General features: G+C 54.7%; 7 protein-coding genes across 7 annotated transcripts; 1 reads left to right on the top strand and 6 right to left on the bottom strand.

The window, feature by feature from the left end:
- Window positions 1-1,344: 1,344 nt before the first annotated feature.
- Window positions 1,345-3,215, bottom strand: ColSpa_03539 (putative 26S proteasome regulatory subunit rpn3; the record flags this gene model as incomplete). The annotated part of the gene is made up of 3 exons (XM_049269751.1): window positions 1,345-1,488; window positions 1,546-2,870; window positions 2,951-3,215. 3 exons carry the CDS (start codon window positions 3,213-3,215, stop codon window positions 1,345-1,347), a joined length of 1,734 nt encoding a protein of 577 aa, XP_049125708.1.
- Window positions 3,216-4,580: 1,365 nt separating this feature from the next.
- Window positions 4,581-4,880, bottom strand: ColSpa_03538 (uncharacterized protein; the record flags this gene model as incomplete). The annotated part of the gene is made up of 1 exon (XM_049269750.1): window positions 4,581-4,880. One exon carries the CDS (start codon window positions 4,878-4,880, stop codon window positions 4,581-4,583), a length of 300 nt encoding a protein of 99 aa, XP_049125707.1.
- Window positions 4,881-4,910: 30 nt separating this feature from the next.
- On the bottom strand, window positions 4,911-5,840 carry ColSpa_03537 (transcription initiation factor TFIID subunit 13; the record flags this gene model as incomplete). Its single annotated transcript, XM_049269749.1, has 2 exons — window positions 4,911-5,165; window positions 5,220-5,840. The coding sequence occupies 2 exons, from the start codon at window positions 5,838-5,840 to the stop codon at window positions 4,911-4,913; spliced, it is 876 nt and encodes a 291-aa protein (XP_049125706.1).
- Window positions 5,841-6,526: 686 nt separating this feature from the next.
- ColSpa_03536 (uncharacterized protein) lies at window positions 6,527-7,355 on the bottom strand (the record flags this gene model as incomplete). Its single annotated transcript, XM_049269748.1, is given in 2 exon segments — window positions 6,527-6,550; window positions 6,564-7,355. The coding sequence occupies 2 exon segments, from the start codon at window positions 7,353-7,355 to the stop codon at window positions 6,527-6,529; spliced, it is 816 nt and encodes a 271-aa protein (XP_049125705.1).
- Window positions 7,356-12,933: 5,578 nt separating this feature from the next.
- ColSpa_03535 (uncharacterized protein) lies at window positions 12,934-13,695 on the top strand (the record flags this gene model as incomplete). Its single annotated transcript, XM_049269747.1, has 2 exons — window positions 12,934-13,216; window positions 13,451-13,695. 2 exons carry the CDS (start codon window positions 12,934-12,936, stop codon window positions 13,693-13,695), a joined length of 528 nt encoding a protein of 175 aa, XP_049125704.1.
- Window positions 13,696-16,483: 2,788 nt separating this feature from the next.
- Window positions 16,484-18,283, bottom strand: ColSpa_03534 (dicarboxylic amino acid permease; the record flags this gene model as incomplete). Its single annotated transcript, XM_049269746.1, has 3 exons — window positions 16,484-16,923; window positions 16,980-18,037; window positions 18,090-18,283. 3 exons carry the CDS (start codon window positions 18,281-18,283, stop codon window positions 16,484-16,486), a joined length of 1,692 nt encoding a protein of 563 aa, XP_049125703.1.
- Window positions 18,284-19,040: 757 nt separating this feature from the next.
- Window positions 19,041-19,502, bottom strand: ColSpa_03533 (uncharacterized protein; the record flags this gene model as incomplete). Its single annotated transcript, XM_049269745.1, has 1 exon — window positions 19,041-19,502. One exon carries the CDS (start codon window positions 19,500-19,502, stop codon window positions 19,041-19,043), a length of 462 nt encoding a protein of 153 aa, XP_049125702.1.
- Between the last annotated feature and the right edge of the window lie 1,108 nt (window positions 19,503-20,610).

The raw sequence follows: 20,610 nt of genomic DNA, 5'->3' as shown, positions 1-20,610 counted from the left end.
GGCATCCTTCATATCCAACTATGGCTGGATTAGCTCGATCTCTTCGTCGGGGTTGCAAAACTTGGAAGACGGACACTCTCAGGAATCAGGGATGGAGGCAAAGAAGGATCTCAGAGTCAGCAAACAGGGTTGAAGGTAGCCGCGGAGCCCATGGGCGATTCACTTACGAAAATCACGGATAGAAAAAAAGAACGAGAAACCATGGAGGTCTGAAATCTCTCAAGGAAGAACTCTATAAAGTTCTTTGAGCTCTATGGGTCACAGGGAAATCCCAATGGGGTTGTCGCTAGTTAGTTGCGTCCAAACCTTCCAGCGGAAACCTTTTCTGGGGATGTCTCGACTAATGCTCACAAGAACCATGATCAGTTCCTCTTGGCTCAGGCGTCGGACATATGGACGAGCTTTTTCAGAACCCTTGGACGGAAGATTGAATGATATCCCAGTGATGCATATTTGCTACATACATACGGAAATGGGAACCCCGCGTCTCTGTATTGAAACGTACAATCATCGCATTGGACCTTCGTCCGTCTCAATGTCGACAAACTCTGCAGAGAAATGTATAGACAATATGGTTCTCGAATCCTTACAACATTGATAATCTTCGGCGACTGGCTATCCTCATATCACAAAGCACCAAGCGCCACTTGGTCATCAGTCAATCTAGGGGCACTGGCCCTTGCGGCCTCCAAAGATCAACCGTCATAACCAGGATAAAATCCCCTAGGCCACTCAGCCATCCACCATCCATCCGAAACCCGGAGCGCAACCCGGAAGCCCGAGCGGCACGGGTCATCAATCATCATAGTCCACCGACTTAGGTAGCCCATAGACATCCCCCACGAAACTATGTTTTCACCAATATATCCACCATTCTGGACTCCTGTTCACTGGAATGGAAATGATCGGGCATGATGTCGAGCGACCTCCGAGGCCTACGAGTGTGAAGATCAGGGTCGAAGAACAGCAATGCTGAATTGGCAACCTCCTCCATGTCTTGCGTTATCTAGTACACAAAGCCGTAGGACTCGCGGCCCAGCTCAACTCACACATACTCGTCCGTCGCCGGTGGGCACCCCTCACCTCTTCTTCAAGCAAAGGGGCCAAAAGCTCCGCTGCTCACTGACAGACCCACAGCATGCGTGCCCACGTACGAAAAGATGTCTATCACACGCCTGAACCAATTCCCGAAGGCCCCTTAACCCCAGCGCCGCCCTCTTCATTGAGGAACTGAATATGAAGTCCCAACGTGTTTCCAGGCCACTTGTTTGAATTTGTAGTGCGGGCCGGCAAGCATCCGCAAAAGAGTTGACAACACAACAGCAAAGATAATGAATAGCGTTGTTACATTCCCTCAAAGTCGCCGCCGAGGTCGTCCTCATCCAGATCTCCCTCCTGTATCTCCTTGGCCATCTCGCGCTCACGCTCACGGGCTTCCTGGGCGTTCTTCAGCTCGAGACGGTGCTGGTTCATCGGGAAACGCATAGCCTGCAGACGGTGATGTTAGTCAAGTTTTGGAAATGAGAATATGTGCCTTCAACTCACCTTGACACTCTCGTCGTGCAGGGCCAAGCACGCGCGGATTCTGTCGTGGAAGGCTTCGCCGGGCTCCCGCGTAGCGTACACATCGCCGACCTCCTTGCTCTTCATGTAACCATGCTCGCGGTCGAGAGTTGCCTCAATGACTCCGTCGCGAATGGCCTTGGCAACAATGTACTCGGCCGACTCCTCGCTACCGAGATCGAGACGGATGCAGATGTCGCGGAGGGAGATGCGGGAGTAGGACAGAGACATCATGCGGATACCAGTCTTGATGACGTTCTGGCGCAGACGCAGAATAAGGCTGTAGGTACCGTCCCTGCGGAAGGTATCGGCATGATCCGCGATGATGGTCTCGAAGTTCTGGACCTTGCCGACCCGGACGGCCTGAACAAGGAGGAAGTAGGGGTGCAGGGAGAGTTCGAGAGTAGGTTGGCGGAAGGTGGATCGCTCAGGGATATCACCCATCAGAAGCTCAACAACCAACAGAAGCTTGGTGGCCGTTTGCGAGAAGCCGACTGCGCAGGCGCTGGAGGGCGCCTTCCTTGTCGCAGCCGTCAGGTGCTCGTGTGCCTCAGTGTATCTGAGCTGGATGGCGCGGATGCGTCCGAGATAGTACAGGAAGCGGGCAACCTGGTTGTTGGCGGCATTCTCTGGGAACTGGGTGTGAGAAACAAGCAAGTCGGCTTGCGCAATGTGAGACGTCAGCAGGTAGCTGCGAAGCAGGAGTACAATGACTGAAGCTTGCGTATCGATGTCCTTGCGAAGGACAGCGGTGCGCAGCGCGGCCAGCAGAGTAGGCCGGATGGCGACAACAGGAGACTGGGGAGAGGGGGGCTGAGGAGCGAGGTTCTCGCAGAACATTGAGTAGTAGAAGTAGACCTTGGCCGAGAGGGAGTCTAATGTGCGGCGGTTGAGTGTGTGGATGCGGTCGGATAGCTGTTTGGAGAAGTCGGCTCCACGCTGGAACTGTTTCGAGTCGTACAGGTGGACCTGGATCAGAATGCCGAGGAAGATGTCAATCTCCGGGATGATCTCTTTGGTCTCCTTCTTCGGCGCGTTCTTCGCCTTCGCGGGCTCGCTGTCGACCTCCATCTCGGGACCGCTAGACTTGCCGAGGGGCACGTTCTCACGGCCGATAGCAATCAGAAGCTGCTTGGCAACGTTGCCAGAGGTGACGGTAGCGGGGAAGGTTTCGACGATGGCCTGGGCAATGATATCGGGGGTCAGGCGCTTGCGGATGGTGGAAATCGACCGCAATGCTCGGAGGGAGAATCTGGCATCGAAGAGGGCCACGGCGCGGTCTAGCAGAGCAAAATTGCTCTTGATGTCTGCAGTACAAACCACCGTTAGTATGTTGACCCGCATGGAAGCAAGAAACGTATGTCCATCGTGATCACTCATCACGTACCTGCCACAGCCTGCACCACGGGGTCGACCTTGACCTCTGCGTCATCTGCGTTGTCCTCGTCGCCCATCGATACGTCGCCGTCGGCGTCCGCCGGAGCAGCGGCCGCCTTCTTGGAGGGAGGCACGACAACAGTCATCTCCTCGTCACCGTCCTTCGCTGCCTTCTTGCTCTTGCTCTTGGCATCCTTCGACTCAGCGTCCTTGTTGTCACGGACGCCGTTCTCGAGGGGATCCTTCCCGCTGCGCGAAGGTGTTTTGCCCGGCATGTCTGCTCAACCGACTGGTGGTGGATGTATGTGGGAAGTGTGTAGGGTGCTGCTCAGAATGGCAGCAGTCGGATTCGGTCGTGTAATCGCGCCCGGGGAGCAGGGTGCGGGTCAGGTGTTTTGGCTGAGATACGGAATCCACGTCAGGTTGCGTCGTCTGGCCGAGAAGAGGAAGCAAGTGTCAGGTGACACGGGTCTCGAGGGGATCAAGCTGGGCGAGAGTTCGATATCGAAGCTCTTTCGGGGTCGGTTCTCGTTGATGGGAATGTGTAGTTTGCTGTTGTGGCCGTTTGCCTCGTGATGCAGGAAGGTTCGACGGAGGAGAGCTCAAAGATTGAATACCTGAGGCTTAGGTTGCTCTCAGGCCCTTGGGGCGACTGCTCAGGCTGGGCAAGCACCTCACACCCACTCCCACCACACTAACCAGCACCAGGTCACGGTACCTCAATGTGGATCAGGTACCCGCCAGACACCACCGTATGCGCTGACACGGCAGTGGCGGCCGAGGTACCCGGTACGTATCTTTCCTCAGCGAGTGAGATTGCCGGGTCTGCTGGGACCGTGGAGCAAACCCCCAAATGCTGAGGAGGGACGTGTCCCAGGCGGGAGTGACGTTGTCGATGCTGCCTGCCTGACCCAGCCTGCCCTGCCAGCTGCGTCGCCGCGGTGCCTTTTTTTGTGCCAGAATTGTGCATACTGAGCTAGACTTATGCAGATATTCACGATTCCGGGTTCTACGCCATTACTAAGCCTTTGCTCTTAAGCTATCCAGGTTCGCTTCTCATGTCCAATTTATGTTCAGAAGCAACCGGTAATCAAATAACGGTTCAGACAATTCTTGTCCCACAGAGCCACATTGGTTTTCTTCGTCTACACTCGGACGTTTGCGTCTTTCTACAGCGCTTTCTGTCTTCGTCCTAAGAAGGCTGTCGGCGGTCCGAATCCAGCGCCACTTGCATATTTGCCCGTGGCCCTCGGCTGAAAGCGGTTTGCTGCCCTTCTCTCTCCCTTGACAGCTTGTCTGGACCGCTCACAATCAGAACCCCGTATGTTAACAGCTGCAGCCAGCCTTTTGCTGACTCATAACACAGAGCCATTTGGGTTGACTAATGATAACAATGCGTGTTGTAAGCTGCAACGTAAGGCGGTCTCAGTGGATGTGTGATATCAATTTGGGTATAACATAGACAATCTGAAAGCCAGTCTTGAGGGCAGTCGAGGCTTTTTGGGGTGCCCTCAAAAGTCTGCATATTGCGATCCTACCAAACGCCGTTGTTCTGCTTCCCAGTTCGTTTTGTGTGATGTCCATTAATTCCAAACGGTCGACCGTCATACGGCAAATCTCATTTCGCTGCGTAGGTTTGCCTACTTCTCATGCTCGAGAAAGTTAATCTCCACACGTCCCACTGCCATCAAGTCCGTCTTCTGTGCGCCCCCCTCGGCCGAGTACGGCAATAAAGCGGGACCGATGGTCTGAGCCGTGACAGTGGCCTGGTGCTGGACCCTGTTAGAGGGCGATGCAGCTCTCTTGCGCGATCGAGGCTTAGGTGCTCTCGTCCTTGACTTGGCTGGGGACGTGTCGATGTCAGCATCCCCGTCTTCTCCCTGATTGAAACGGACGTTCTTCGTCGGGGCCCTCTTCGCGTGGGTGCGCTTTCTTGTCATAGCTAGCTGCGGTTTCTCGGTGGGCTCGTACTACTCGCCCTTGCCGGAAGTGACCTTGGCGGCTTGGATGGCGCTCATCTTGGTGATCCAGGCGGTCGACGGTTGGATCTTGCGGACGGTGCGCAGCTCGTCGGACGAGTAGCCTGGAACGCGGATGTTGTAGGTACGCTCAAGGACAAGCTGGATGTCACGGATCTCAAGAACCTTGGAGCCTCGCTCCTTGGCATTGCGGCAGGCCGTCTCGAGGACATTGTCGACGAAGCTGTCGGCCATGGCTAAAACGCTCTGCGGGTTTGTCAGTATGTCTGTAGCTGAGTGAGAGGCCACATGGGAGCTTACTTCTTCAACCTCGGGGGTCAGCATGTTGATCTCCTGGCCCTCGGCATTGCCGCCGCAAACCTGCCGGACAAGCTCATCCAGCTTTTTCTTGCTCAGAACGTGGTCTCCCTCAGCCTCATGGACATAGGCGGGGATCTTTGCCATTGCCGGCTGTCCCATGACACCTCCAGCAATGCCACCGCCGCCTGTATAAGTAGGACGGCCGGCGCCAGCACCGCCAGCCATGGCAACAGGTTGCGGGACGGCGGTCGCTTTCTCCGGGAGCTGCTTGGGGATGGGGAGCTTGGATTGCAGCGTTTGGGTCGGCTGGGTAGGGTGCGCTTGTTGATGCGGAACGGCTCCGGATCCCATGACACCTTGAGCGTGAGCGCCGGCTGAGCCAGGGGTTCCGGTGGCCTGTTGCTGCTGGGCGGGCATGGTTGAGGTCTGCGAGTTCATGCGCTGGTTGGCGCGCGAGACGGCAGCGGAATGGCTAAGTGCTTGACCGGGACCGGGAGGAACAGCAGACTGGGGAGTCGCGACGCGCTGGGTCGGAGTGCCTGCCGAAGGAAGGCCACCACCTGCAGAGACGGAAGCGATGGCAGTGTTGACAGGAGGCGGATGATGCTGGCCTTGTGGCATGGTTTGCTGCGGTGCAGAAGCCATGCCGGATTGGATTTGAGCAGGCTGAGTGGTATTCGGGGTGTGGGTTGAAGGAGTGGAAGCCTGAGCTTGGGCTGCTGCCTGAGCCTGAGCCTGCTGCTGCTGCTGTTGCGCCTGCTGTTGATGAAGTTGTTGTTGCTGTTGTAGCTGCTGCTGCTGTTGCGCCTGTTGCTGTTGAAGCTGCTGCTGCTGCTGTTGTTGCTGCTGCTGAGGCAGCTGTTGTTGTTGCTGAGTAGGAGTGCCTCGACCGGCAGCCGCGGCGGCCATCTGCTGGTTCTTTGCAGCCTCGATCGCAGCGTTCACTGCGGTCGTGGGGTTTTGAGCATTCTGCAGGGCGGGGGTGCCTTGCGTGGTCGGGGCCGGACTTGCTTGAGCACCACCAGGCTGCGTCGATGGGGGCTGCGATGCCGCGACAGCCGGACTGTGTTGCTGCTGCTGATGTTGAAGCTGTTGCGGCTGCGTCTGGGGTGCCTGGTTCTGCTGCTGTTGAGAAGGAGGTCGCGGGGTCGCCGCACCCGCACCTGCCGCTGCAGATGCCGCCGTCTGTCCCGCCGCGGCAGCAGCTGCAACGGCCGCTCTCGCCTTGTTGATGCCCTCTTGGCTCTTACGGAAGTTGGTTACAAAGCTGTGCGCCTCATTATACATCTTCTGGGCATGATCCCTTCTTATTTGGAGCTGCTTCTGTTCATCTGCACCAAGCACGCCCTTCTCCTGCTGGTTCTTGATGTGCACATCAATCCTCTTCATCTGGTTCCCCTGCTGGTCCATCTGCATCAAGGCTCGTAGGTACTTCGCCTTGAAGTCATTCGACCATCTGACCGCACTCTCCTGTCCCTTATCTAGGATTCCCTGCGGCGGGTTGAATGTCATCTGTCGGATGTGCGCGAGGATGTGGTCCGGGAACTGCGTCGTCTGTGGCGCCTGTTGGGGCGCGGTGGGAGCCGGCGCAGCCGCTGGGGCGGGTGCTGAAGTCGGCGCGGGAGCAGGCTCCGTGGTCGTCGAAGGATTGTTCTCGGTCTTGGGTTCCGTCTTGACGGCGACACCTCCAGCATTGCCTTGGTTGGCAGCCGCTGCCGGTGCTTGTTGTTGCGGCTGCTGGGTGGGCTGTTGTTGCGCCGGAGCGGATGCCTGAGCAGGCTGGCTCTGTTGTTGCTGGGCTGCTTGTTGGCCGCCTTGCTGCTGCTGAGCCGCCTGCTGTTGAGCCTGCTGTTGCTGTTGTACCTGCATCCTCCTCTGCTGAAGTTTGTTCAGTAGCATCTTGGTAAAGTCTTGTATCTTTTTCTTGGCGTCCTGGTGCTGGGCAGACTCTTCGGGGTGCGTCTCGTAGTGATTCCATAGTTGGCGAAGACCCCTTTCGTATTTGGCCTTCTCTTCGTCGTTGAGAATCGGAAGGTTTCGCATCATCTCCGGTCGATACATGGGTGGCTGTCGCGCGCCAGGCACGGCTTGGCCGGCCATGGGGTTCGGCTGGCCAGACTGGCCCTGATTGTTCATCGCTGCGGTTCGATCGGTGGGCTGGTATTGGAGATGGGAAGGGGGTCGTATGGCTTCGAAGACTACGATTTTCTACAGAGTGATGGTTCCAACAAAGACAGCGGTGATTCTACAAGCTATTGCGATAACGAATGATTTGAACCGCAGGGCCGTTTTCCAGGTTGATGATAAAAAGAGCGCCGACGGAGATGGCAAAGAGTCAGAAGTGTAGTTGCGACAAGACACGCGTAGCTGGAAAGTTCCGTGTGGGGTTTGGATTTCATCGATGATTGGACAGGAACGCGCTCGCTCTCCCGCTCAGGCGTGTCTCGACTAGCAAGGCGGGAGACCCAGTTAATACTTAAATGTTGCTTGCCGCTGAACCAAAGTCAGGCCGACCCTGTTGGCTTTTTCCAGACTGACATTGAATGGCCTGTACGAGAAGTCATTCAACATTATGGGGAACCAAGGGCCTTTTGCCTCTAGTCAATTTGCTAGTTTCTAAAACTAGATTGCAAAGCTTTCTAAAGACTGGTAGTCTTTTATGAAATTAGAACAGACTCCGGAGGGTTCGCAACGTTCGATAGAGGGTCATCGCAACAACGTTCTCAAGCTACCTCTGTCTGACAATGGGCGGAAGTGTCTCTCACAAGGCATTTAGATTGGTCCAAGATCAATACAACTGTGTATGCGACTTGCATCAGGACATTGCGTCTTCAGTTAGTGTTTCAACGGAGGACTCCCGTGATCCTTGGCCGCCAGCTAGCTCATGCTCACCGAGAAGCCTTCATGTAGCCACATGGCTCAAATTTCTCGATGTGAGCAACTTGAGATGCCCCACCCCGCAACCCTTTGTCAACGCCGACAAACATATTGATCCCAGTGACGAACTGGATTGGCCGAGCAAACTTGATCTGAGAGGCTCGGAGCAGCGACAAAGAAACCTCGCGGCCAAGGCTACGTCACCTCGTGTGGTAGTCGTCCTCGATCACTTGCCTGGGTAGCCTGCAAAAATAGTCGTATATATGGACTGTAGGATTGACAGAGCCTCAACCCAAGCCGGAGCGTTCGTGTCCTTCCACAAGGAGCAGGCTTCTCGAACAAACATGGACCGTCGACACCACCCACCACCGACCACACGTGGAGTTAGACGCTGCTGGTCTTCCCACGGGAAAGGCCCGCCGGACCTGCAGATGAACGGGGCCCCCTGCGGCCTTGGGGCCGCCCACTCTGTTGCAAACTCCCCAACGCGCACTTGCGCAAGTTGACGATGCAGTGCATGGAGTCGACCAGGTACGAGAGAGGGGCATGCCCTAACCCGGAAGGAAGGAAGACGATGCGCTTTTTTTGTGTGGCATGAAGCATGTTGTTAGCTGGGGGAAGGGTAATCCCCAAAGTCGGACCCGGTGATGGAAAGCTGCGAGGCGTCGCAAGAGTGGGAGACTCTATTATATTTCCGTCGAGGGATGGCCCAATGCAATGCCTGTCGTACTAAAGACGCTCATTGCTGTCGCTGTTGAGGACATCTCTCCAAGGAAGGCGATGATTCCGAGAGGTCTGGGTGGTCGGGTCTGGTTGAGCCTCGACTTTTGAGGGATCTTCGCTTTGGGCCTTTAGCAAGGAATGAACGCAAAGGCTAAGAAGAGGGGCCGTCAGCATTGGGCTGCAGGAAACGACGCCCAGCCCATCCCATCCTGGTCTTGTTACGAAAGTCCTGTTGACCAGCGGCAGGCTGGGGGTGCAACCGTAAAGGACATCAGTGGTTCGCCTAGGTGTCCCGGGGTCATGGTGGTGGTGCTTGCTGGTGGTGAAGTTGATGATAATGACCGGCATCCCCAGATGGACAAGATGACATGGCGCCAATGGTGAAGACTTCCCCCACTGATGTTGAAGACCCCCGAGGCGGGTGAAAATGGACGGCAGAGTAGAACGTGGCCGGGCAAACATGGAGAGGCGCAGAAACGGCAGCTTCGCATCGGGCCTCGACGTCGTGTAACTCGACTCTGCTTCCGTCTCGCTTTCTGGAAATCCAATCCCAAAAGACACTGGCCGAGAAGGAGGTCACGCTGCTGAGTGTGGTGCTCTTGCCTTCCCTTCCCTCCTTCCCTCCTTCCATTCCCTTCCGTGTCCGTGGTGGGCGTGTGCATCCTGACCGCCTTCTCCCACGCTGCGTTCCTTCTCCACAAATCCGACCCGGCCACGAGCATGACACTGATGCATCTTGCCCCTCCTTCTTGGTTTTTTCCCTCTCTAACTTACTCACTTGCAGGCAGAGACAGCCGACCAGTCTCACCCTTTCGCTCTGCTGCAGTCTGCGTTTTCTGGTGGCTCCAGTGAGCCCATCTTGCCTATCCAGTCCGTCCTGCAACGTCCTGCAACGAGACCACAGACAGCCCGCATGCCGTTGAAGCGCCGTGCTTCGTCTAAGCCGTCTCGATACCCTCGTTCATTGGGCACCAGTGCTGCCATTCAATCTACCCTCTTCCTCTTCTCGCCATCTATTTTCCCGGGGTTCTCACTCCATCCACGCCTTTCACACCCCTTTTTTTTGTTTCTTTTTGTCGACAAGTACCTGGCGGACGCCTGTGGCTGAACTCTCCGACACACTCGGCACCATGTTACAGTCTCTGAGAGCCACGAGGATATCGAGACGGTACATCATTGTGGATGTTGACTGCGTGAAAATGTCGTTCGGGTTCTAGACAGTGGACCACCAGACACCTAGTCTTTCACAGCATGGAAGCCTTTTACACACCATACACTTGTCATGCCCATTTCTCTCTTAGAAGGCCAATGGCCGTCGTGATAGCCGTTGGAATCTGCTGTCAATGGCCTTCGAGGCCTGACAGGGGCGATAAGCCCAGAGAAAAGCCTTGGGTTGTTACTGACAGGTTGGGAAAAATAAAGCAGAAGACACAAAAGGCTCAAACTAGAAAAATAACTAACAAGAAAAGACAGGCCGAAAATTGCCAATGGTTGGCGATCTGGCGTCCAGCCACCCAGCACACTCAGCCACACCTCTCCATTACCCCTCCTTCGCATCACGCTTCTCACGCCCCCAGGATCTCTCGCTCTGGACCTCGTCGTCACGCAACACTTTCGATACCCCCAGTCCAGCCCAGTCCAGCCGAGCAAACCCATCCAAAGCCGCGCCGGCTACAATCCTGTCAACCCGCCCGCCGCTGCGGTATCCGCAAATGCGCGAGTGCTCACTGCGCACACATGCAATTTTCTTGACGGCGGTGCTGCGGGAGATACGGGTAGACTGGGGGGCTCCTGGAGCATTGCTGCCCAAAAGTCCAACTTGCGCCCCGCGAGAATGCGCAAAAGAGGAGACCACCGCCAACCCCAACCGCCGGGCCACACAAGACTTTTGCTTCTGATAGGAAGATATCCATGGGAGAGTTACAGTATCCAGCGGCAGGCTGGGTCCGTTCTACGTCCTACGGACCGGCGCCAGCAACACTGGCAGCAGCAAAGCAACAGCGCCCACACACAAAGCCCAGAGCACCACTCGCAAAAAAAGAAGGGATCAGAAGAGAGGCTCGTCTAACCTCCGGACGGAGTCTCTTGCTGCATGGCATGGCATGGGCATGGGCACAGCTGCAGCGCACATGTGTAATGACTTCTTTTTTATTCTTAATTCTCCCCAATCCCACACACCCGTAGAAATTTCTCTTCTTTCTCTCCCCTTTTCCTCTCGTCGTTGACATGCGTCTGCCTCCAACTTGATCATCACTTTGTCTGGCTATCATCACACGCTCTCCAGCTGTCCTTCTTGGTCCCCTCTGCTTGCCGGCATAAAGGGGTGATCCGTAGGAATTTACGGATTATATCAGCCATACCTATAAGACCGGACTGTCTGGTCGCGCCACCGACTACTTTCGGTTCTATTACGGAGTCGCTCAGTACCCTTACCGAGAATCAAATCGAGCAAAGCCGCGAGACGCCTTCACTCACTTGCGATCGCCCGGACGGACATCCACATTTCAGGGTCCAGGAATCATACATCGGCATCCCCTCCGGCTGTCCGTTCCTTTGGCTCTTCATTCCATTCGAAACGCCAACGCACATCACAACAGAGATACGGGCTCCGTGGGGTCGGCACTCTGTTGGTCTGGTTTCTCCCCCTTCTTCTACGGTATTCATCCCACCTTCGCTCTCACCCCGGCAAATTCCTGAACCTCTCTTTTTGATCCAGGTCCCCCACGCCTGTCTTCGACATTTCCCCCAAACCCGTTTCGTCCAATTATCTCCCCGAGGAAAGCAACACCGCTGGAACTCGCCTTGTTGACATTGCTTTTCTGCTCGTGTGCGCACTGCACCACTGTCTCCTCTCGACAGCCGTTCCGCACTGCAACCCTCGACTCCTCCCCTCATCAAGGCCGTCCCTTGTCGCCCAGGATAAAGCCCGTCCTATCGTCACCGCCCGCCCGATCTTCGTGGTCCCTACAGCCGAAATCCCGTACATTGTCTCCCCGAAACATTTCTCTCCACTGTCTCTCGCTTTCCCTCCTCTATCAGAGTTGGCTGCGGTGACACCACTGAATTGGGAACTCAAATCAGATTCGAGAAGGCCATTCGGGGCTGTCCATCGTTCGTCCGCCATTGGCACTTTGAACCCATTCCTCGAAGGGGTCTACCTATTGCGTTGTTGCACTTGCGCATTCGGACTGGTCCTGTTCCACCGCGCGCACTGATCAGTCTTACGCATTTCTCACCAGATCTATCATGACAACCTACATCCGCAGCCGAATATCCTCTTCTCCTTGCTGGAGGTTTTTGCTCTGGGTGTTGACACCTTGACTTACTGCCACTCTACCATTTTGCATACACTCCAATCACATCAGTAGCTTTATCACTGGCTGACGCTCGAGGGAGCTGATCTTACCTTTCCCTCATTTCCCCGCCAAATTTCTTTTCCCCCGCAAGACCTGAATAAAATATCGAGTCCCGCACCAAAGACAAGATCGATAAGATCAACGCCAACGGCGAGAGATTGCTGGGCTACGAATCACTCCATCGGAAACTGAACCTCATCGACACGAAAGTTACTTAAAACTTCCCAGTTGTCCTATCGCAGGCCCCATTGGCAATGCCTCGCAAAGCACGACCGACGACACCCAGCATGATGCTGGGTCCTCTTGGGGGGCCGAACTCACCGCCTCAGACCCCCAACTCTACCACGCCGATGATCAACCGCAAGTACGCCGCACGACACCAGCCACCATGGCACAATCTCAGTCGTCCGACCTTGCTAGAAGACTCCGGTATTCAACCTACAGGCAATGGTCATGAGTTTAGCTTCACTCCATCCAACCGCTTCGCTCAGTTGTCGCCCCGCACCTCCTCAGAAGACTCCGAAACCGATGAGGACGAGGAAGATTCCGAGACCAAGTCTGGTGAAGGCGAGGCGATGCAAATGGTAGCGAAGGATGAGGAGGAGGAAGAAGAAGACAGCGACGACGAAGAGGAAGACTCGGACGATGAAGAGTCGGACGACGAGGATGACGATGTTCCCATGAACATCCGCTCTCAACGTTCAGCGCCCATGCCACCTTCGATCCCCGCCCCAATGTTATTTTCGGGATCCGCAGCCATGGCAGTCGATTGCAATTCTGAAGAAGAATCGGACCAGGAGGAAGACGAAGAGAACTCTGATTCCGATTCAGATTCAGATTCGGAACCAGAGTCTGTAGTCACTCCTCCGACCCAGGAAATTCCCCAGGAAAGTCATTTCGTTGCTGCTGCTGCCGCCGCTGCCGCCGCTCCCAAAGCCAACTTCACCCTCGAAGAACTTTCCGACTTCGACCCCATGGATCAGGACCGCACAGGGACCATCGCGCCTTCGGGCTTCTCCTCTCCAGCCTCGGCCCGCTCTCGTTCGCGGGCTCCGATGCCCAAGGAGTTGCCTCCTGGCCTGACGCGTAAGATGCGTGACCTGAACTGCGGTCTATCAAGCTCGGAGGACTCAGAAGGGGACTTGGACGAGGAAGAGGCAGCTCACCGCGAATTTGTTCGTATGCAACGGGAGCTGAAGATGCGCAAGCGCCGTTCCCATGGCTCGAGCATCGGCAAGCGCACCATTTCCGAGCGTAGTGACTCTGACCACGAAGACTGGACGCCTCTCGACCCCGACGCTGTCGGCTCCAGCGCCCGTAGACTCCGACGACGAGTCGGAGATCGGCGCAGCTTCATCCACCTCCAATTCCAAGACCCGCCTCCTCCTCGCATTGACGAGCTCGACGAGCCAGAGAGCGAAGTCGAAGGGACCTTCATCTTCTGCGACAGCGGCACGCTGGCACAGGAGCTCCCTTACTACTCCATCGAGATCATGGAGTACTCCACCCCCAGCCCATAGGTTGGACAGATTGCCCCAAGTGGCACTCACTATACGTTTTACAACAAGCATGAATAGCTTTATAACGATATACCGTGTTCGGTCAATAGTGGTCTGCATCCTCGATAATGGGGCAGGTATATACCGACGGCACAACAATGTTTCACGACGAACATAAGGGGATATGGTTGATGGTTGATGGCACAGCATGATGATGACGGCTTGATGACTGGCATTTCAATTTCTATTACTATTCTGTTGTTGCGCTTTTACGATTTGTCGCCGTCTTGTCACGATTGATACCTCATCTAGACTTGCATTAACTAAGGAGCGATGCCTGGGAAGATTGCCACAGCGCGGAGCATCACATTTGTCGCTGATGATTTGTTTTAGTTTTGATGATAGATCCGAAATTTCATAGAAGAGCCTCATCGCTCAAAAGGAACGTTTTCCTGCTGAACCGTTTGCTCGAAATCCCACATGTTCGCCAATGTGACAATGGGAGAGGTCTGCCTCCCGTCCACCGCTTCCCTACGCTCGCCCAGACCCCGCCCCCAAAGCCACAGTTGCTGTAGCCCGGAACTATTGATGGACGGTTCTGCCGGGGGCGGGGGAGGCGAAAAGGCGACGGACGCGCGCTCCCCTCAGCAAGGGCGGTGTGTTTGATGATGAAGCTGTCGGGGGCGATGGACGATGACGTGCAGCGGGTCACCGGAAAGAGAGGAGGGAGTACGTAGGGTGGTGGGATTACACGAGCATGGCCAGACTGGGAAAGGACGAGAACCGCGAGTCCAGATCTCGGTGTGTGTCGTCCTCTTCATTGGATTACATCTCTGTCCTGCATCTCATTGGAGGTCTCGACCTTTTTTTGGAGGAGCGAAGCGGAGAAGGGGGGGGGGAAGAGACTCTGGGGGTGTGGCATCGCGGTTTTGCACGTGCTTGACGGAGGACCCGCCGCTTACCCTCTCTGCTAGAGGTGCTCGAGGCTCGATCGCTTGCGTGCTGGATCTATGTGGTATCGGCCTATGCAAGTGTGCATGACGGTGGAAGAGAGGCGCGCCCAGGACGGGGAGAAGGGGAATCCGGCCGCGGGTGCTGGCTGGGCCCGGCCGGAGGTGAGTGCGAGGTGGGAAACGGCGGTCAGCGGGTGGCTGGGTGGGGAGTGGGGTTCTGGGGTGGTATCGGTTGCCGGAAGGCGTTGGTTCCATCTTAGTACCGTCGGCACGTGGGTATCGGGTGTCAAAGACCGACGGCTTTGCCAAAAGGGCGTACCTACTACAACATCCTAGTGCCGCACGGAGCAGCGGGATATGGGTCTGTAAAGTGATCAATCTGAAGGCTTGCGCGTGTGGGGCATTGAGGAGTTTGGAGGTTCATGTGAAGATTGATTGCAGACGGGGAGTGTAAGTTAAGGGCTCGGTTGCGTGACACGTGCATCTGTTTGTTTGGTGCTCTTTGGCGATCCCTGTTGCTGAAGGTACGCGGAAACTCGGGGTCGTATCGGTTTGGTCATTTGTGTTTGCAGCTGGTCATGAGCTTGTTTTACTAGTGAACGAGTTGATTTTGTTATCCGGATGGCGGTCTGTCCAACATGCAATGAGCGAACCAAAGATCTTGAGCATTTCTCCTCCCACTACTTTCTTTGTCCGTGACAACAGAGACTGGAGCACAGACCGAAAAAAGTAAAGTGAAATGCGGTCTCCAAAGGTGTAGCAGGTCAAACCCTGCCCCTTTTTGGTAGTTATAAAAAGTCAGATATTAGTAAGGATACTTAGGAATCAAGTTATTGGACGACCAATCGTTAAACTCAATAGCTTGGGGCATTGCAGCGGGAGTAGCAAACCCACATATCTCTGTATGTTGCTGTGCTCATCAGGTCGTCTATGTGAATCTTGTTATTCAGAGGTGCGCGCCAGTGGGAGGAATCCAGGTTGACTGGAGAGGACTCTCTCTATCTCTGGACACCGACTGGGCTCGTTGAGCAAGACCAATCGGGAGCCACTGTGCTGCACTTGTCTGATCCTATCCCAACAGAAGGTATGAAAGTGTGATCGACCGTGAACAAACATGGATAGTTAGCATGGGTCAAATATGTAATATTCGATGGAACTTTCGAGATATTTGAGGCACAGTCTGCATCTCCTCCCGTGGGCGAAGAACCATGCTACTCTTCAAAAGCTGGGGGCTACATACTGTTTCGGATACCAAATCCCAACTGTCACCAAGGACATTCGCGCTGTGGCGAAAGAACTTGGAAGCACTCTGACCACCGCCTTCGACGCCGTTGGAAATGGGGTCACAATCCCCGGCAATGGCTCTCAGAAGGCTTTCCCCGTCCTTGTACGTGAAAGTCTGTCTGAGGGCATTTCTGACGAATCAGTCCTGCTCATGTGCACACTACCTGTTAACAGTGACCCGGCATTTGGCTTTTGTACCGCTTATCGGCCTGTTGGCAGTGTAGAGGCCATGGGGAGCCCTCAGGGCCCCGAGTTTCCAGCTCCCTCTAGCAAGATCATGTCTTACCTCCTGAGCGCGGCTGATAGAGTTCCTCGGCATCCAAATGTTACGGTGGTGAAGGGAGGGGAAGTGGGCATTAAGGAAATCGAGAGGGTGGCTCATGGGGGTGCTTCTCTTGAAAAGATCGTAATCGAGCATCCTATTTAGACGCAAATCAGTGAACAAAGCACATCGTTGACGAAGCCCACTGCAGCATGCATTCCAAAACACACGATGCTTTGGACAGAGCGTTGACCTTTGTCCAGTCATTTCCATTGTCAAATATATCAGGGGCAATTTCTTCTAGGTACACCTAGAACAGCCATGCAAATCCCTTGCGATAGATCTTGGCGAGTGCGCCCTTATTTCCTGACGCCGCCTCTTTTTCTCTCCTCTCGGCCTCAAATGCCTCCCTCTCTTCAGCCACCGTCTCTTGCGGCACGCCCGTCACCAAGTCAGCCGTCGCAGGGTATACGCGTTGCGACTTCTTGAAAATCTTGAATCCAAAAATGCAGATCAGATACACGGGGATACCGATGTACTGCACGATGAAGTTCTTGTAATCAAACTTGCCCACAAAGACCTCAATGCCCTTGGTCAGGGTCAAGATGATGAGGAACCCGAGCGCAATGTAGGAGCCCCACACTCCAAAGGGAGCGCGGTAGGGGATGTAAGCCGGGTCGATACGTTGCGCATCGCGGGCGCGGCAGAAGCAAATGTGGGATACGAGGATGGAGATCCAGGTCAACAGGCCTTGAATACGTCAGCTTGTTTTCTGACTCTAGATTCAGAAGCAATGGTGAACTTACCGAAAACAGTGACGACATTGGTCAGATACCCAAACACAGTTGCCGCGCCGGAACTGACAGACATGTACGCCAAGCAGCAGAACAGACCACACAAACCCAGCGCTACGAACGGCACACCGGCCTTTGTGGTACGTGTGAAAATACGAGGGGCCTTGCCGTCAGCAGCAATACCGTACAGCGTGCGGGATGAGATGTAGATATCGGAGTTTGCGGCCGAGAACACGAAGATGACGAGACAGCCGTTGATAACGTGGTCGAGACCCTTGATCTTGGCGATGGTGATAGCGACGACGAACGGCGAGGCAGCGGCACTAGTCTTGGCTGAAGCTGCGAAGACAAGCTCGGCGCTGTTATAAGGGACGACCATGCCCAGTAAGAAGACGGAGATGACGTAGAAGAAGACAATACGCATGAACGTCAGGCGGACAGCCTTTGGCATGCTGAGTCGGGGGTTCCTGGCCTCTCCTACAGTGACACCGACAAGTTCGGTGCCGGAGAAGGCGTAAACGGCGGCGACCATAGCGCTCCATACACCGAGCAGACGGCCCTGTGCGCCCTCAACCTTGTATACAGCAAAGGCACCTGGGTCAGACCAGTATCTGAAGCCAGGACGGTCGCCGGTGGGACCTCCACCGACGGCCAAGATGAATAGTAGAAGTATGACGCCGATCATGATGACAACCTTCAAGGACGACAGCCAGAATTCGAACTCGCCAAACGCTTTAACGCTGATGCTGTTAATCAATAGGATGAGAACAAGCGCGATGGTGATGAAGACGGCCGGGCTGACGCGGTCACCAACCCAGAACTTCATGATAAGAGCGAAAGCGGAGAGCTGATTCGGCGTTGCCAGGAGGTACTTGAAGAAGTATGTGTAGCCAGTTGCGAAGCCAAGGGCCGGGTCGACGAAGCGTGTAGCGTAACCGCCAAAGCCGTGGGATAGAGGCATGTAGGAGATGATCTCGCCAAGGGCGGCCATGACGAGGAAGACGACGCAGCCGACGATGGAGTAGTCGATAAGAATTCCTGCCGGGCCTGTCTTGACGAGGGCAGAGCCACTTGGAATGATCAGTCTAAGTCAACGACCCTGTGACAAGGAGTGTTCCTTACGTTCCAATCAACAATCCTGTTCCCAGAGCGCCACCGAGCGCAATCATGGTAACATGGCGAGCTTCGAGGCGCTTGTGAAGCTCATGGCCAGGCTCTACGTTTGGGTTCTCGACTTGACCGAACTTCGCACTCTGTTGTTGAGACAGGTCTTCCAGGCCCGACGGGTCTACCTTCTCTTGGTCCACAGTTGCCATGTTTCAAGAAATAGATGCTGGTTGAAGACACTACCGAGCTTCGCGCGAAACTGGGAGCACTACCTGCTATTTGGGTTCAATGTTGTGGCGAGCTCGGAAGCCTAGGACGGACGGGTCTGCAATCTCCCCAACTTTGTTGAGCTCAACCCGTCATGTTGGCACAGGGAACCATATATCTAAGTTATGCACTTTGGCCAACCCCAAACCATCAGTCAAGCGACTCAAGCCTTGACATCCTAGCCTTGGTCATTATCTCTATCAACCCGTGGGTCTGGGGTAGTGGTTCGGGAGTGGATACCGAAACGGAGGAAAACGCGGGGAGAAGGCCCTCGGGACCTTGGGCCGCATACTAATATCAGATAACTCGCTGACTCGGCCATGCCCCTATCTGTAGTCCCGTAATTTCTTGCGGGGCGTACTTATCATGTACAGCAGATAAAGGCGTTCGCCTCCAAGAAAACCAGTATTGGTGATGGCGTTACCGTTTCCACGTGTGCAAGCACGCAACTACTGTTGCAAGGTTCCTCCTAGCAGCCTCCACTAGATAACCCCCAGCGCTCCGGTACCAACAAGCGCTGAAGTTTTAGATGGTTCACCCCCCACAAAATTCAAGATTGGGGCCTTTTATTCGCAAAAACGATCCCTCAAGGCGCCCACTTTCCGCCGGGGTCGCCGTCATTACATAGTAGTTATTGAATGAGCCCCAGAGAACTGACGTCGGGAACGCTCATCCGTGGCCTTTCTTGCAGCGAGCTTATCAGAGCAGCGCTCCGCTGAAGTCAAAATCGGGTGCGATAGAGTCAGTCCACAGCCAGTTCCCTGAGAGCTGATCTTCGCCAAAGGCGGTCATATCGGGCTCCCAGTCGAGCAAACCCGCGATTGATAACATTTGCTCTGATGCCAGGCCATTGGCTGTGCTTCCCGTGGCGGGACCCCGGTCGGCGAATTGTTCGGTAGACGGGGCTTGGCTTACGTTGCCATTGTCTACCGAAAGCTGGGTTTCGTCGTGCGCGACGTTTGTGTTGTTTCTGCTATCCACAGATGCCAACGGCGCGTGATTTTGGGCTTTGGCAAGACGCAACATCTCTTGCAGCTTTTCAAGCTCTTCCTTTCGGTAGCGAGCTACTACATTGCCTCGGTCGATCATGTTATCCAGGATGCTGAACGCTGTTTGCATGTAGCTGCTATCTCGGGTTGGGAGACCGGGCACGGCGGTCATCAAGGTGAGGACAAACGCAGCCGAGAACGTCTGTTCCAAATCGAACGGGAGGAATGATTCTGGCAAAAAGTCAGGTATTTCGTTCGAGGACTTTTAGACCGAGTTTACTGACCCAAAAGATGCTGCGACTGCAGTGTTGACAGAATACGAAGTGACTTGCTCGCTGACTCCGAGGAGGTCTTTAACAACGCTTTGATCGGACTGGCAAGACCCCGATTTGCAATACCGTGTCTTGCGAGGATGTTTTGCAACAAGCACATGAGAAGCGGACGTGTAGCGAGAACAACGCACTCAAATAACTGTTAGCGAAGAAGCACATTACTGAGAATGTGAGGCAGCGACGAACCTGATGGTAGCACAAGTTTAGAGTTGCAGATACCCTCGATGCAGGCTCAAATTTGTTGAACTTGAATTCGAAACCGGCAGTAAGCTGCGGTGCAAGCCTTGCCATGTTCCTCAAAACTTCTTGGACGCTCTTCAGAAACGAAGGATCCAGTTTTCCGTCCACACCGTAAACAGCTGTAGCAACGTTAGAGAATCAGAGGCAAGGGTAGGTAGCTGCGTACTCACTATTCAAGACCTTGGCAAGTACTCGCGAGAGAACAACATGAATGCTCAGAGCCTTATACTTGTGGCCTGCCGGATCCGACCTCGGCAATTGGACAGTGATGTCGCTATCTTGTATCGAATTTGGAGCGCCCATAAGGGATGACAACTTTCGATCTAGGATGTAAAGAGTCCACCAGATGCAGCGGAGCCTGTTCGCTTCACTGTCATTAAGGAAACCCTGCAACGGTTCGCGATGCAAGCCTTGAGTAAGGGCTATGCGGAATGCTTGCCCGATCTGGACTTGTCAGGTTTCCCTCAAATCGTAATTTGTCGTTGTTGACTTACGTATGTATATGCACTATTTCTGTGGTCAACTGACTGGAGGTATAAGGCAAGACAACACAGTATCTCAACGGATAAGACTGGATCCTGGTAAAGACCATGTACATCAGGAAGAAGTTCCAAAGCTCTGGTCACCAGACTGCTTCCGGGAATGGTTTGTGCTGGATTGCTAGGAACTAAGAGGGCCTTTCCGAATGCCATAATAAGCAAGAACTGG

The sequence above is a fragment of the Colletotrichum spaethianum genome, assembly GCF_022836535.1.
Source record: "Colletotrichum spaethianum MAFF 239500 DNA, contig07, whole genome shotgun sequence".
NCBI lineage: Eukaryota > Fungi > Ascomycota > Sordariomycetes > Glomerellales > Glomerellaceae > Colletotrichum > Colletotrichum spaethianum.
This window is presented reverse-complemented; position numbering and strand designations above follow the sequence as displayed.